This window comes from Lynx rufus, unplaced genomic scaffold, assembly GCF_022079265.1.
Source record: "Lynx rufus isolate CCGP_SWC_20201006 ecotype Redwood Valley unplaced genomic scaffold, mLynRuf1.p SCAF_3, whole genome shotgun sequence".
Classification (NCBI taxonomy): Eukaryota; Metazoa; Chordata; class Mammalia; order Carnivora; family Felidae; genus Lynx; species Lynx rufus.
Window position 1 is genome coordinate 56,940,895 of NW_025814845.1, and position 17,919 is coordinate 56,958,813.

The 17,919-nt window shown below is 38.9% G+C and overlaps 1 protein-coding gene across 1 annotated transcript in view; it reads left to right on the forward strand.

Moving 5' to 3' along the window:
* The window catches only part of MTHFD2L (methylenetetrahydrofolate dehydrogenase (NADP+ dependent) 2 like), a 143,584-nt gene that overhangs the window by 39,542 nt on the left and 86,123 nt on the right, over positions 1 to 17,919 (forward strand). The window contains exons 4-5 of the mRNA XM_047091991.1: positions 8,236 to 8,388; positions 9,558 to 9,665. Coding sequence (XP_046947947.1) covers positions 8,236 to 8,388; positions 9,558 to 9,665 — 261 coding nt within the window. The remainder of the gene's footprint in view (positions 1 to 8,235; positions 8,389 to 9,557; positions 9,666 to 17,919) is intronic.

Below are 17,919 nucleotides of genomic sequence, written 5' to 3' on the forward strand. Positions count from 1 at the left end.
TGGATCAATATTGAGATTGTGTCACAAGCCATGAATTATGGTGTAACCAATTTGTGCATTTGAAGTTTATTCATATGGAAAAAAGAGAGATTTCAAACAATATTGATTTCTGATTTAAATTTAAAATTTAAATTTTAAATTCCCCACACTTAAAAATTTTTTTTTTCGTTGTTTCAAGTTGTTATTTAAATCCCAGTCAGTTAACGTATAGTGAAGTATTAGTTTCAGGAGTAGAATTTAGTGGTTCATCACTTACGTAAAATATTTTTCTTATAGGTAACATTTTATCAACAAACTTATGTGCAAGGTGAACACAGTGGAAGATAATTGTCCTACAAGTGGAGTATGTTAACCAAATGGTGGCAGCATTGAGCAAGCAGTGATTTTTAAAAAGGCTAATGGTTTATACTGCAAGCTGAGTAAATTACTTTGATATGATTTACATATTAGTAGGATGGGTTGATCCCTGTAGCCATGTATGTCTTTTCCTATTCATTCCCAGGTGGAAACCGTCCGGGAGGTCCCTGAGATCTATAGAATTCCCTCTTTTTGAGCAATTGCTGTCATAAGTAGGTTATATGATGTAACTTGAAGACACCCAGAGTATCTTCAAAATCCAGAATTTCTTGGAACAAGAGTAATTACTTCTTGTACTTTTCACCTTTTTCTTTTTCCTTTACCCTGATGTCCTCATCTATTTTTGAGCGCATTCAGCACTGGTAAAGAATTTACCAAAATCAAAAGACCCTTTGAAACATCTGAATATTTCTTTGTCAAAACCTTCGAAAAGATCTGCTTCTATGATTGCTCTCTGACCCTTTTCATTCATTTACCAGTTCAAACAGCATTTCTCCAATCTGCACATAACTCAGTGCCGGGCACCAGGGGTAAGAGGTAGTTAGGAAACAGTGGAGACGAACTGTCCTTGAGAAGTTGGCAGGCAAGGGCCCCAAAACACATCTCTTCTTTTCCCTTGTGTGTAAGAGAAGCTCATTAGAATAGACCTGCTTGCTCATCCGAGTGTCTTCCTCCGTGGAATATACACCGCTTTGAGGGCAGTATGGCATATTAGACAGAAGTCGCTGTGTCTAGCGCCTAGGAAGCTGAGGGCTTAATAAACCAGGGTGTCTTCAATACCACTAGTGAAGAGTAAGGCAACGTTTGGATCTGCATGTACTCTTCAGGTCACTCAAGAGAATTATGAGGGGCAAAGGTAGCAACTTTTGTGTTATTTGTAGGTTCCCACTCCATTACATTTTTGTTCACAGCCGGTAAAGTAAGCCTTCCCAGCAATGTCCTGTGCAGTTTCTGTGGCTATAGGAGAAAGAGGCTAAGGAAGGGTGGAGGGCCAGATCCACCCCTTTCTGGCCTCGACAACACCTCCTACTCCACCTCCAAGCTCTACTAATTCCCAAATTTGGGGGTGGAGTAGCACAGCGAGATTAGACTCACTTCCCATTCCTTTTTTGTCCCCTCACTCCTCAGTGATGAAACAACTCTTAAACGATGTTGGGCAAGTAAGTGGTAAGCACCTGATAAGTATTTTCTGTCTCGAAACCTTGATGTGGAACCCAAAGGGTGTAATTTAAATATTACTTATTGGCTTGAGAACAGGAAACACCGCTTCCAAAAGTATCTCTCTTATTTACTCCTACAAAATAATTAACTCCTTAAGAGACTATAGCCAAATAATTTGATTAGGCAGACATTTATTCCATTAGAAAGAAGGCTCCAGAGGGTAAGAATTGTGTCTCTTTGGTTCACTGTGTTTCATGAATCTTCAGAACAGTACCAGGCACATGGTGGATGCACAGTAAATATTTACTGAATGAATAAATGAGTGAATTTTCAAGGGCCTTATATTTATGTTCAGAGTGTGGACTTGAACCTATGAGCATAAAGCTTTGCCTGAAATTTCTAATTTTTCGAGTCCTAAAAGGAAAACATCAACGAAAAACAAACATGAATCTTTGACTTCAAATTTATATTTGAAGATATAAAATGCCAGATACATAACAACGTAGATGTAAAGATACTGACAAATAAAGATTTTAATGATTTTAATTGGTTTTTCATTCTATATATATATATATATATATATATATATATAATGTTTATTTATTTTGAGAGAGACAGAGAGACGTGCAAGTGGGGGAAGGGCAGAGAGAGAGGGAGAGAATCCCAAGCAGGCTGTCAGCGCAGAGCCCAACGCAGGGCTCAGACTCACAAACCGTGAGATCATGACCTGAGCCGAGATCAAGAGTCAGACTGAGCTACCCAGGCGCCCCTCATTATATTTTAAAGGATGGATGTCAGAGGTTGCAGAAGAATCCTTATGGTAGCATGTTCTAATTGTTCCTAGTTATCCACTGGTTTGGTTTAGTCTCTTCATCTGTAATTCAGGGCTAATAGTCATGGATTCAACAAGTATTGAGTCCCTCCTCTTCCGGGTACTGTTCTTTGTGCTAGGAATACAGTAGAAAAAAAAAAAAAAAGAAAGACAAAACTTTCTGTCCTTGTGGAGTAGCAGGAGAAACAGACAATAAAAAGTAAACATAATAAATATGCATCCATATTTATTAGAAGTTAATGTGCTATGAGGAAAAAAAAAGTAGAGCATGGTAAAGAGGATCAAGATGTTGGGGGACAGGTTGGATGTTTGTTGTTTCAACATTTTATTATGAAAAGTTTTCAAACATACGGAAGAGTTGAAAGAATGGCACATGCACACCCAGATGGTCCCAACCTAGATTCCGTAACCGTTAACATGTTGCTATTTTGCTTTGTCACATGACTATCCATTTATTCATTCATCACTCCATCTTGTTTTTGAAACATTTACAGGTAGGAACACACACGTATCCCTAAAACTTCAGGGTGCATATCATTCACTGCAGATCAATATTTGTTTTTATGTGAAATTTATATTGCCTTGAAGCACACACATCGTAAGTGTACTGTTTTGTAAGTTTAAAAAAAAATGGGAATTCTCTTGTCACTTAAACCCCTATCAGAATGTAGAATGTTTTTTTATCACTGGAGAGAGTTTTCTCTGATTCCTTCCCAGTCAACCCTGTCCTTACCTTCATCTTCACCCTCTGGGATCCACTGGTCTGGGTTTTTCACATGCATATTGCCCATGTGAATACCTTCCTTTGTAAAATGCCTGTTTATATATTTCGCTCATTTTTAAAAACTGAGTTATTTATCTTTTCATGATTTAGTTTTGAGAGTTCTTTCTGTACCTGGATACGAGTTCTTTGTCAGGTATGTATTTTGCAGATATTTTCCCCCAGCCTTTGGCTTGGTATTTATTTTGTTAATGTTGTGTTTTAAGAGGCATAACATTTTAATTTTTCTGAAGCCTAATGGATCAGTTTTTTTTTTCTTTTGTACTTTATGCTTTTGTATTCTAAGAAAAACTTTGCCTGTACCTGGCACACAAATTAAAGTTTTCACCCAGAAACTATTCGGTTTTGGCTTCTATGTTTAGATTTATAATCCATTTGTAACTCATTTTTCTGTATGGTATGAAGTAGGGATTGTGGTTCACTTTTTCCCCTCATACAGCTAACAAGTTGTTCAAGTAGCTTTTATTGAAAAGTTTTTACTTTCCCCATTGAATTGCTTTGGCATCTTTGTAAAATATCATATGACTATATAAATGTGAATCTGAACCTGGGCTCTTTATTCTGTTCCGTTGATGTATTTGTCTGTCCCTACACCAGTGCCGCACTGTCCTGACCACTGTAGCTTTGTAGCAAGTCTTGAAGTCAGGGATCGTAAGTCCCCTAACTTCATTCACTTTCAAGATTCCTTTGGATATTCCTGTGTATAGTCATATGGATTCAAGCAGCAGTCAACCTTTACCACAAGTTCTCATAGAGTTATGATTGAGATTACATGGAATGTACGGATCAATTTGGAAGAACTGACATCTTAACACTAGTGAGTTTTCCAGTCCGTGAACACAACATACCTTCCGTTTATTTAGGTCATCTGTCAACAGTGTTTTATAGTTCTCATGATAGGTGTCACCCTCAAATTTTAAAAATCTACTCCTAAGTAGGGTATGATTTGTAAACTACTGTAAGCAGTATTTTTGAAATTTCATGTTCAAATAGTTGCTGCTTGTATACAGAAATACCATTGATTTTTTGGTATCAATTTTGACTTTGCACTCTCTGGCCTTGCTAAATCCACTTTATTAGTTCTCGTGTTTTGTTGTATTGTAAATTCTTTAAGATATTCTACATAGATAACCGTGCCATCTGTGACTAGAGCATTTTAATTCTTCTTTTCTAATCTTAGGCCTCTTTTTTCTTTTCCTTATATTATTACACTTGCCAGGATCTCCTATAAAACACTGGAAAGAAGTGGTGGGAGTGGACACCCTTGTGTTCTTGTCTTGGGGAGGGGAGGGAGATCCAATATTTCATTATTAAGTATAATATTTGCTGTAAGGTTTTGTGTTTTTATAAATGCCTATCACACTGAGGACTTTAAGCTTTTTGTTTTGCCTTTGCTGAACCACATCTGCAATTTGTGTTTAGTTCTCTTAGCCTTGGATGGGCTTCTTGGAGTTTTTCCTCCTGTTTTTATTGTTCAGGAGTCAGAGATTTGAGCAGAATTTATAGATATATTTTGAGTCTCCGCTCTGTGGCTTTCTCCTCTTCTGGTTATATCCCTTCAATTTTAAGCTGCTCTGGTAGCCACAAACTTTGTGCTTTGATTCCTTAAGCAGGCAAGACTGCAGATTATTATCCAAATTCTAGCTGTCCTTTGAATTCTTTGAGTGGCGTCCCTTTCTCTGAAGAGGGCCCTCTGAAGAGGCCCACTCTCCTCCAAATCTGCCTGCTTCTAGTGACTCTCCAGGGTTTTCCAGATGGCTCATTTTAAATAGTAGTTGTTTAAAAAAGTTTTATTGAGGTATCATTGGTATGTAACATTCTATGAGTTTCAGGTATATAACACAGTGCTTCCATATGTGTACGTATTGCAAAATGATCACCACAGTAAGTCTGGTTAACGTCTGTCACCATACGTAGTTACAAAATATTTTTTCGTGTCATGAGAACTTGCCAGATCTATTCTCTTGGCAACTTTCAAATATGAAATACAATATTATTAACTATGGTGATCATGCTGTATATTACACCAGCAAGGCACAGTGCATGACGGTGTACATTACAACTATAGATCATTGTTTTTTTACATGTGTTTTCCAGTGTTTACAGTTACTGTCTGTGAGAAGTTTGGTCCAAGATAAACAACTTCACCATCCTCAGAAGCGGAGCCTTCTTTAAATAATGTGGTCAGAATAGTCCTTACATATAACATAGAATTTATGGAAAGATTTGAAAGAAGGGAGGGTTTTGGCCAAAGTGAGTTTTGAAGCCTCTAGGCAGACAGAAGAACTATAACCAATGTGGGAAATGCCTGATATATTTGGAGAATAGCAAGAAATGCAGAGTGACACCAAAAGAGTAAGACAAGGGAAGAGTAGCCAGTATAAGATCAGACAGACAACTAGAGTTTTGGAGCAGTGCACATCATGCGGGGTCTTGGAAAGAAGACTCCTGTGATACGATGTGCATTTCAGAAGTGTAATCATGTTGCTATTCTGTGAATAGATTGTATGGATGCAAATGTAGGAGCAGGGAATTAATCGGGACGCTGTCATAAGAATTCACAGGCGAATTAACGGCCACTCAAACCAGACTAGTATCAGTGGACACGGCGAGACTAATGAGGTGCTAGATACATGATAAAGGAATATTCAACAGATTTTCCAATGGAGTGGATGTTGAGTGTGAGTCAAAATGACTCCAGACTTTTTTGGCAAGCAGTTCAGAAGGATGGAATTGCCATCAACTGAGTGGAGAAAGCTATGGGTGAATTGGTTTAATAAGACAAGGTCTGTGCCCTTTAAGGCTCACACTCATAAGCCAGAGAGATAATTAATAACTAATGTTATCAACTAACTGAAATAATGTGCTAAGTACTTTTTCTTTTAATCCTATTTCTTTCATTTGAGAGAGACAGCACTTGTAAGCAGGGGAGGGGCCGAGAGAAAGGGAGGGAGAGAATCCCAAGCAGGCTTCTCACTGTCAGTGCAGAGCCTGATGTGTTTGGGGCTCTGTCTCATGAACCACGAGATCATTACCCGAGCCAAAATCAGGAGTGGGGCACTTAACTGACCAAGCCACCCAGGCGCCCATGTAGTAAGTACTTTTTATAGCAGCTTTGTAGGAGAGCAGAGGAGGAAAATGTGTCATTTCAATTTGTGATGAAGGAACAGGTGGCAATCGATCAATGTGTTGTTAGGAATGACTAGGGTGGGAAAGAACAGGGAGGAAGGAATTAGTTATGGAAAGGTCATCATGCATTTTACGAACAATAGCACAAAAATGCAAAAGTTAATGCTAAGGGCTTGGGAATGGGACACTGCTTAGTGTGACTAGAGAAGAAGAAGTCATAATGGTGGTTGGGAAAGAGATGGAGTGCTTGGAGAGGAGGCTTTAGGAAGAAGATATAACCAGGTCGAGGAAGGGATTATTTACTATGCTAATGAGCTTACACTTAGCCAACAGGCATTGAGTCAGTGGAAGGAGGTATTTTTAAATAGACATGTAAAAATCCTTGGATGGAAAGTAAACCAATAATTTGTTCTTTTTTTTTTTCCTGTTCATTGTCCAAAGGCAATTAAATGCTAAATACATATAAACCCATACACATATATGGACACACATACATACAACCCAACACACAGTGTTGTGGTTCTATAGACCGGTCTCTCAAGGCAGTCCCTGAGCTGTTCTATTGTAATGTTATGGTTATAATTTGAGGACTTTTTTTTTTTTTCGTGGTATGATTTAATTACCTCATGATTGTAAATAGAGGTGAAACACAGAGTGAATAATACCAGTTTTCCTATTCATTTGGGTAGGATTTTAAGTGGCTAGTGTTTTGCACATATTCTATGGGTCAAAAATGTTTTACAACCATTGTGAAAAAATTGATGCTATTGAATCTCATGATCGTTTCTTCAAGTCATGGCTCCAAGGGAGAAACTTTAGGGGACTTTAAGTAGCAGTCAGTCAAAAACATGAAATCTATTTCCCTTACTCCTATAAGGAAAGAAAGTATTGGTTGTAAAATACCTGATGCTTTTCTACATATGTTTAGGCACGTATTAGTTAACTTAGGAATAGTGTTGTATTTGGAGGCCTAGAAGAAACAGTGCATTCCTTGGGATACGTTAGGGTTATCAAATGTCTTGATTAGAAGGGATGTGGGGTCCCTTCTGATTTTAATTTTTTTAAATAATGCTTTAATGTTTATTTATTTTTGAGAGACAGAGAGGGATACAGAGAGAGAGGAAGTGGCAGAAAAAAAATGGAGACACAGAATCCAAAGCAGGCTCTAGGCAGTGAGTTGTCAGCACAGAGCCCTATGCGGGGCTTGAACCCAAGAGCTGTGAGATCATGACCTGAGCTGACGTCAGATTCTTAACTGACTGAGCTACCCAGGAGCCCCTGATTTTAATATTTACTTTTACTACTTACTTTTCAAAATGAGATGATGATTGCCATCTCCTATCTCTTTTGCTTGGTTTATTACTCTTACTATGTTATTTTCCTTGCAAATGGAAAACCAAAATGGTATTTTGGATATCAGTGTGCTAGTTCTTTAGAGAAAGGAGGTGTGTGTGTGTGTGTGGTGTGTGTGTGTGTGTGTGTGATTTGTTTTTTATTATGTCATTTGGGAGGATGTTAGGCATTCATGATGTTATGATTATTTTAGCACCAACAAGTCCTTTTAATCTGTAATGCTAGAAATATTTAATAGAGGCCTATTGTATAAGTGTCTTATATGGGGAAAACATAGATTTAAACCATACGTAGGTAAACTTATTGAGGCAAAGACTTAGGGCCTGTTTCCAGATCTCATTGGTATTGTTTTAAAATAAAACTTGTGAAATACCAGTTTTTTCCCCTTCACCAGGCCAGCCACTTCTGGCCCTGTAATCGCATACACTCTTATGATTGGTTAATTATAACCACCAGTCAAAAGCATTTTGGCTTACTGTTTTGGTGGAAAGAAAAAGGAATCGAGTAAGAATTTTACACCTTTCCTGATAGTGAATCATAATATAGGTCTTCAGATTTCATTTTCCAGACCTCCAAATAACTGACCATTTTAAAATTAAGACTGCTTTTATTTGCTTTTCAGACCACGTGGATGAGCGAACAGTATGCAATGGAATTGCCCCTGAAAAAGATGTAGATGGATTTCATATTATCAATATTGGAAGACTGTGCCTTGACCAGAATTCTCTCATACCTGCCACTGCCAGTGCTGTTTGGGAAATAATCAAAAGAACAGGTTGGTAATTTGTGGTCTACAGGATGGGGGTGCTAAATGCCAAACTGAACACATGTACATTGCCTTGCTGGAAACATCTCCATCCTACTGAGTAAAAGAAAATGATCAGCTATAAAACTTCGGTGTACAGAAACTTATAAAGTGACAAAAAAAAAAAAACAAATCTAAAATAAATAAAATGAGAGATATGTGCCAGGTTGTAGGTAACTGTTGTTGCCCCAAACTAGTAGGTTTGTCTCCCTGCTTTTAAATTGTAAACTTAATGTATTTTGGTGGACACTTTCCAAAATGAGTTCTGTGTGTCCTTACTTTTAGAAACAAAATTTGATGAACATATATGAGCCATCTCTAATGCCCTACATTTTTACTATAGACATTTGCATTTGAATTTGTGCTCTAAATACAGTGATACTCTCTTGGGCCCTTGAGGTGTATAGAGATATTTACCGCTATGTTAAGCAAGACCAAATTGCCCTTATGTTTGTAATTGCCCCACCTCTATCGCTGTCCCTTCCATTTCTGACAGCATCTTCTCCTTTCTAACCTACTATTTAACCTGAAAATTTCCAAGAGAAAGCAGATCCTAGAACCACCCTCTTAGGACATTAGTACTTGTGAAAACTTTAATTCCAACTGCTTCATTGTACTTATGAAGAAACCATACCCAAGGAGGTAGAGTGCATTGTATCTTCAGGTTGTATCTTTCATCCTTTCCGGGTCCCTGAAAGTTCAGCAGCTCTCTATGGGGTAAAGTGCATGAACTTTGTAGAAAATATGCTTTTTCCCACCTCATTTTGTTCCAGATTCACTGAAAGTCTGATTGCCAGTTAAGCTTGCCATTGTCGTACTTTGCTTACTTCATAATTAGTAGTTAATATAGAGTAAGTCTTTGCATGTCTAAATCTTCACGTGAATCTCTGTGTTTAAAAGTAATTTAATGGCAACTTGAAAATGTAGTTTTTTAATGAGGGCAATTACAGAGGAAGTGACAAATCCGAGAAGCATAAAAAGAATATTTATAAATAATGAATGTGGGCGCATTATAGACAAGCCACACAGTAATTCAAATTTAATTAGAAGTTTTTAAAGAATGTTTCAGTTGGCTGTTCACATGTTTAATTTGCTTCTTGTTGTTGATTCTTCATTTAAATCAAACTCTGTGTTTTAAGGGATTGAAACATTTGGGAAAAATGTGGTTGTAGCTGGAAGATCCAAGAATGTAGGGATGCCCATTGCCATGCTTTTACACACTGATGGAGAGCACGAACGGCCAGGAGGTAGGTAGGACCTTGGAGATTCCGTGTACTCTTATAATTTTCTTCATTCTTAAAATCATCAAGTAAGGATGTTTGAAAATGTGATTTGGCATATTTGTGGGTTTATGCAGATAAAATCTCCCCTTATTCTTCATCCAGTGACATGAGCACCTTGAAAGTGAATAAAAGAATTGCTAGACATATATGGCCCCTTTGTTCCTATTACTACTATTATTTTGGCCTTATATACTTTCTTTAAATAATTGATAATATAAACATTAAGAAAAGTGGAAAACCACTAAATACATAACAATCACATGCTGATAGCCTTCTGCTGCCTCACGCGTGTGCGTGCACACACACACACACACACACACACACACACACACAGTCTGCATCTTTAGGGTTCAATGTACAAATATATAGATTATTTCTCATTGTTAACCTTGGTGAATTCCACTTTCTTGACCTTAAATTTGTAAAGATTTCTTTTAGGATCTTTGTTGTTATAAGGCATATGAAATAATTTTTTAAGCCACAATGCCCTATGGAAAAAGAAGCCCAGTGATATTGCATCATTTATCTAAAATGATGATTGATGAGACTTTTGAATATTACTTTTCCTTCCTGGGCCTAAGCATTTAAATATTGCCACAAATCAAAATGGGTATCGGGATCATAGTAAATTAGGGCCTGATAATGACTCCAGGTAAGTTTAAAACCCTTGGTTTCAAGAAACTCTTGGAAAGGCCAAATCTAGTAGCGTGAACATCATTTTTGTGGTGAACGCCTACAATTCTAGTGTTACTATTCACTTGTAACTTAATCTGCTAGTGCTTATCCATCTGTCTCTTAGGTATAATAAAGATATTGATTCATATTGGCCTTTATGCAATTGTTTCTATGTTAAACAAGGTAAACCAACCAGAAGTTTTTACCTAGGTATACCGTTTTTGTTGGAAAATTTTGAGTCTCTGTCAGTACATGGAGTTTTTTTTTCTTCCTTTTCACCACTTTATTTTCCAATCTCATCAATAACATAACAATCAGCGTTATGTTTTTCCACGACTCGTATGGTACTTTCTAATAAACTGTCTTATTTCGTTCTCAGTAATTTTGGCATATATTAATAATATTTGCATTTTGCAGCTAAAAGAAATGAGCTTTAGAGACTTCAGGTGACCTGCCCAAGGCCACTCAAGAAGTAGTGAATCCGGAGCAGGGAGCTGGGAGCTGGGTGCTGACCGGGTTTGAGAGGATGTACTTGGAGTCAGATCCCTCTCCTGCCATATGCTCTGTATCCTTGGACGAGACATTTAATCCATGCAAGTCTCCACTTTCACATCTGTAAAGTGCAAATAATATTAATATCTCTTTCATGGGTTATTGTGAATTTTAGATGAGGTAAGAATGGAAAGCTCTAATTACACTGCCTGACACAATAAGTTAAGTAAGAGCTTGCATGGTCCATGTGGACTGTGGCTATTACTATTATTTCCATTATGTGCTTAATTAATAATCTGTGACCATACTAACTATAGAGTTTAGAGTAATATGATCCAAGGTTAATGTATTTTTCACCTTCATTTGAAATTTTATTGTATTTTTCTGGTGGGATTTATGTTTGCCTTTTGTTTTTGAATCAAATCTAGTCTTTGTTGTACTAATCTGTATAAACATAGAATTTATAAAGTCTATAAAGTATTTGATTAGAAATATGACTCCAAATCATATCTCCAAATCATACTCCAAATCATACTCCAAATCATATAGTTCATTGCATTTTTTCTCTTAGATATCAATATATTACATGCTGCTTTCTGGATAAATTTCCATTTTTTTAATTTTTTATTTATTTTTGGGACAGAGATTGACAGAGCATGAATGGGGGAGGGGCAGAGAGAGAGGGAGACACAGAATCGGAAACAGGCTCCAGGCTCTGAGCCATCAGCCCAGAGCCTGACGCGGGGCTTGAACTCACGCACCGCGAGATCGTGACCTGGCTGAAGTCGGACGCTTAACCGACTGCGCCACCCAGGCACCCTGATAAATTTCCATTTTGAATTACTTATTTGTCTATAAAATTAAGTCTATGAAAATCAATTTATCCCTTCTTTATGCAATTTTAAATTGGACATCAGTATGTCTAGTACATACTAACTTCATAAATATTTTATACTTTGTGTTTTAAAATATTCTCACTTGAATGCATGTTAAAAATTGAATAAAAGTGGAATTGGTTATAATACCGGTTACTTACAGGCCAGGTAGTTAAATTTACATTTCTCATAGCAGCACCTAGGTGCCGTTATAATTACAGTATCCAAAAAGTAATAAATTGTATTAAAAATGATGTTGGGCAGTTTGCAACATGGGTGTTGTTTAATCTCATGCATATTTAATAGGAGTATGGTGACATATATGATTAATATAATGAATTGTTGAGAGCTGCTTACTGAAGATTTGGAGTCTGTGGGAAAGTTAATATTTCAAACGTCCCTGTCTGTTAGAGCAGTAATTATGTGCGGTGACTACAAGTGCATTGTTAGCTAATGGAGATAATGAAGGGGGATTAACTCGGCAAATTCATATCTATAGAGCTGTTCTGATGACACTCACAGTGTTGAGCATTCAGCTCACACTGTATTTCTTTGCCAGAAGAGATTCAGAACCCTAATGATTCATTTGTGTCTTAAAGCCAATGATAATTGTCCTGGAAGAAAAATGGCCATACTGTAATTTAACTTGATTAATATGTGTCTACTCTTGGCTAGCTTTCAGTCTTGATCATGTGGGACATAAATCCCAGCTGTTTGGTGAGAAAAAACTTCTTTTAATTCCTCAAGGGCTTGGAATATTTAGACGGAGAATGGCTTGGAATATTTAGATGGAGAATGCGCTACAATCTTGGGGTAAAGGGTAGTGTTGATGCTCAACACAGCAGGATGCTGCAGGGACATTACCTTCTGCTGAGGACATGTTATCACAGAGGACATGGCATCTGAGCCGGTCTGTAGTTTATAGCGAGTGGGTGAGAGATGGTTCCTGTCCTTCAGGATCTTATAGTCTTGGTACTAACAGGGGGTGTAGATACAGAGGTGCATGATACGCAAGTTGCTTTAAATTGTAAGTATTCAATGGCACAAAATAAAATTTGGCATCTCTAAGCAAACATTCCATTTGCTTAGGAAAGCCTATGGTTAATTGAAGGGGCATAAAGATACTGACAATGGACAATCTCTTCTCAGGAACTCCACTACTTATAAGGATGCTTAAGTGCCATTGCGACCGCCTGTAGGTCACTGCGTGTTCTTTTAACTTCTTTGTGCGTAGTAACCTACCCCGTTTCACCTTCTTTCAGAATGAAAACTGATTACCATTGGTCTCAACCCAGCATCTTGATTTTTAGCTTTACGGTGAGGAAGTGAGAGAGTTCTTCAGTTTTGCTAAAACAGAAACTCCTTCAAGATAACAAAGCACCCTAGTGACCAGGTGTTAAGATGATTAACTTGTCGCCAAAAGAATGCAGAACTGGATTTTATTTCAACATTTTTTAGGGTAAATTTCTTTCTGCATATTTTCAATTCTTATGTAGGACATCTCATCCAAACAGATCCCCCCAAATGCCCACAGCATGGGCTCACATGCTTCTCCTTTAACTGAAAGGTTGTGGTGTCACTTCAGTGCCTGCATTGGTGCAGGGACCTTTTCAAAGAGCATTTCGAAAGAATCAGCCCTGCTTAGAGTCCTGTGGGCCCAGAGATCTTCTTGATTTCATTCAGGCAATACGCACTTAGTTCTCAATTCTCTGTGAAACGCTGTGGGGAACAGTGGTAGAAAAGACTTAGTTCCCTGGTTTCTGGAAGATGACAGTTTGCATCCTTAGGGCTCCTCTTCCGAAAGAAAACTGTGTTTTCTCAAAGCACTGCTTCCGCATTGGTGTTCAGTGTTTGAATTCACGTCTTCCTTGTGCTGCGACTTTCCGTGCCTCGGGTATAATTGTCATGCAAGGCGCCTCCTACCTGAGTAGAAAACCACAAGACCTTTTGCCAAGAGAATGCCCTTCCTTTGGGAAGATTGGCTGTCGTTGTGAGAATGAACATTTTTGCCAGACTGGGAGCGTTATCTCTCACCTACAGGAGTGCTTTCAGGCGGTAATACAGGAGTGGATGTTCCAGGTGGTGCAGCCGGAACATACTATGAGTGGTATGCGTCATTAAGCTCAGTCCAGTGCCAGGTTGGGCCAGGCACTCCCGGGTTTCAAAGAGAAGAGCCAAACAGGAACGCCTAGGAATGCAGGAGTCATACAAAGGATCACACCGCACAGAGTGAGACTCTAAGTCTTGTCAGCAGCAGAGTAGAGCAAGGTGCTCCCTATCTCCGTGGAATGAACCATTGTCAAACTGGGGCAGGGAGAATGGCAGGCATTTCGGTCTCTGTTCCTCCTGTCCCACTACCCCTGAGTTCGAAACACCCATGGTAAGCTATTGGAGATATACTATGTCTTGTGTTGCCTCTGTGTTGTTTAGGCTTGACTGAATTCCAGCATTGTGCTTGCACAGTGGAAAGCCATAGAAAAAAAGATGCTTCTTCTAGTCTCCTTTCCTTCTTTTTTAAAAAAGTTTGTTTATTTTTGGAGAGAGAGAGAAACAGAGAGAGTGAGTGTGAGGGGGTGAGGGAGTGAGGGGCAGAGAGAGGGGGGGTGGAGAGAGGATCCCAAGCAGGCCACGTTGTCAGCCCAGAGGTTGATGTGGGACTCAGTCTTGTGAACTGTGAAATGATGACCTGAGCCGAAATCAGGAGTCGACGCCTCATCCACTGAGCCACCCAGGTAACCCCTAGTCTCCTTTTCTAAGCTGAATAATGAGAGTACTGTTTCATTTTTAATATCTCCTTAACTCAGCCAGCTCTTATATGGAAAGCACTGTATTTGGAAAATATCATGTGTTCTTTTTTTGTTTTGTTTTGTTTTAGCGTTTATTTATATTTGAGAGACAGAGGGAGACAGAGCATGAGCAGCGGAGGGGCACAGAGAGAGAGACACACACAGAGAATCCAAAGTAGGCTTGGGCTCTGAGCTGTCAGTGCAGAGCCCTACGTGGGGCTCAAACTCACGCTTAACCGACTGAGCCACCCAGGCGCACCTGGAAAATATCATGTATTCTTATATCGGACAGTTGGGACAGTTACACTCTTGCAACTAACATTAAACATTATTTAAAATGTAAAGTGGCATCCCAAACTTTCTCTTTCCCTTTCATTTTCTCTCTTTCCCCATGACTTCAGAGTACGAGACATTTGTTTTATTGCCAGAACAAAGCGTCCCTTTTCTAGTGTCTGTAAACCTGATTGTTCAGTCACTCGTAAGGCTATTGTGGTCTGTTCCACATTGCCTGTCAAGCCACTCCTCCTGTCGGTGTCTTCCTGGCACCTAATGCTGAAGTTCCAGATAACTACATGCTGGTCCCCAAACATGCCCTCTCTTCCATGCCTCCTTGCCCTCATATCGCCTGTTCCCTCTGTAGGGAACGCTGCTTCCCGCCACTCACCTGCTTTCCTGCCCCCCCCCCCCACCTTACAAGAGGCAGCCCAAATCTTCTGACTGTATGCATGTTGTATATGCTGCCATCACAATACTATTCCTCTTGCATGTTGATCGTCTACTTATTCTCCTTTCCTACACACGCATAGTAAACATGAACTTCTTTTTTGTTTGAAGTTTATTTTATTATTTTTTTTTTTGAGAGGGAGAATGAGAGAGAGAGAGAGAGCATGTGCAAGAAGAGGAGGGGCAGAGAGAGAGAGAGAGAGAGAGAGAGAAAGACGATCCCAAGCAGCCTCTGCATTGTCCGCACGGAGCCCGACCTGGAGCTCCATCTCACAAACTGTGAGATCATGACCTGCATTGAAATCACGAGTCAGATGCTTAACGCACTGAACCACCCGGGTGGCCTGGGAAACATGAACTTCTTAATGACAAATATTTGTCTCTGGCTTTTTGTAGCTCTGAAATTTAGCACAGGGCTTGGCATATAATAAGGCAACTGGGCAGTCCACCAAGAAAAGTTTATTTAGTGTTTCCTGTGTGTCAAGTACTGTGCTAATATTGTAGACAATAAAATTATAGGCTAGGAATTTAAAATAAAACATTGTTGTTTACTGAAAAAGAAAATCCCTGTATATTGGGAAGGAAGAGGTAGGAGAGAGAAGTGGATAGGTGCTTACCACACCTGAATTCCTTCATATTTTAAAATTACAGGAGTTTAGGGGTGCCTGGGTGGCTCAGTTGGTTAAGCGTCGAACTTCGGCTCAGGTCATGATCTCACAGTTCCTAGGTTCAAGCCCCAGATCAGGCTCTGTGCCGACAGCTCAGAGCCTGGAGCCCGCTTCAGATTCTGTGTCTCCCTCTCTCTCTGCCCCTCCCCCATTTACACTCTGTCTCACTCTTTCTCTCAAAAATGAATAAGCATTAAAAAAAAACAATTAAAAAAATAAAATTAGAGGAGTTTATATGAAAATATAATTTAAGATGCTCTTCCCCCCCAAGAATCAGATCATAGCGGGAAGAGTCAGGGGAAAGAGAGAGATCTCCTGTCACTGGAAGGGAGGAGAGGATATTGCTGACAGCATTAATTGAAAGAGGTCACAGTGTTTTTCCAGGGAAAACATTTAGGATGTATCATTTTCTTTAGACCAACTTTCCCCCTGCCTCAGGCTACTGACAGATACTGCCTCTTCTTACAGAGGAGCTGGTTTCTTTGTTACTAAGTGTGGGGAATAAGAAAGCGATTAAACCAGCTCTTGATCTGTCCTCTTGAACTTACCATCTGGTAAGAAAGACAACCGTGAAACAGTTAGGTATGATGACTAATCACTATAATTGTGCAAAGTGCTGCAAAAGAGAGGTAGAGCTTTCTATAATGAAAAATTTGGCTGTAGGAAGGAGTGAATGATTTCTAATTATATTTCTAATTGTGTGAATTCGATACCCTTTTATTGTCTACCCTCCTGTTACGATTCTTCCCTTCAGACCAAAAAAATCCCACCTAAGAGGCAAAACCAAATATATCTTCTACTTGAAATTATTAAACATTTCTAAAATGTGGAAGAAAAAACTTCATTCTCTTCAAAATAAATAATTCATACCATGAATATAAATGATGCTTTGGTGATTAAAAAAAAAATAAAGTCAATGCCAAGAGGGTTCTCGTACAAACGTACTAAATATCCTTAAAAGAGTGTCGGCTTTATTCTGTTTGATCAGTAAATATCTCGGAAGTTTCTCCAATTTTTTGTTCTTACAATATGTTGCTCTTCTTATTCTGAGGTCTTCTTCTGTTTCCCATCGTGAACGTTTCTTCAGGCTCTCTGGACTTTCCAGCACTGCTTCTCTTTGCTCCCTCCCTCCTTATTCTGATTTAACCCCTTACCTATCATCCTTCAGCCTTGCAGATAGGAGTGCTCCCTCCTCCTCACGTATATACAGCTCAACTGAGATGTAGCCTCTTGATCAGGCTTCTCTGATAGCCTCTCCTACCGTTTCACACCCCCCACTGTGGAGAATCTGAAGAACTCTTCCTTCACATCATGTATCAGTTTGTGATGAGCATTTCTTCGCGTCAATATTTGATTAATGTTCACCACACTCACTGGACTGTTGACCCCACCAGAGCAAAGACCACATCTGTGTATCTTCCCATTTTATCTCCAGCACCTAACACAATGGCTGCCTAGAAAGTCTTTGTTCAACAAATGAATGGATAAATTTACTTTATTTGTAGACCAAGAGTGTCATGAAAGGTTTGTCTTTGCTTTTGTGTTTGTTTCTGTTTTTATTTTACAGTGCAATATTGGTTTCAGGGGTAGAATTCACGGATTCATCACTTACATACAACACCCAGTGCCCATCACAACAAGTGCCCTCATTAATACCCAACACCTATGTAACCCATCTCCTACCAACCTCCTTTCATCAACCTCAGTTTGTTCTCTATTTGTCCCAAGAGACAAGTTGAGTCTCTTGTGGTTTGTTTCCCTCTTTTCTCTACCCCCCCACCCCTTCCCATATGTTCATCTGTTCTGTTTCTTAAATTCCACAAATGAGTGAAATCATATGATATTTGTCTCTGACTATTTCGCTTAGCATAATACATTCTAGCTCCATCCACGTTGTTGCACATGACAAGATTTCATTCTTTTTGATGGCTGAGTAATATTTCATTGTATAGATAGATAGATAGATAGATAGATAGATAGATAGATAGATACAAATCTT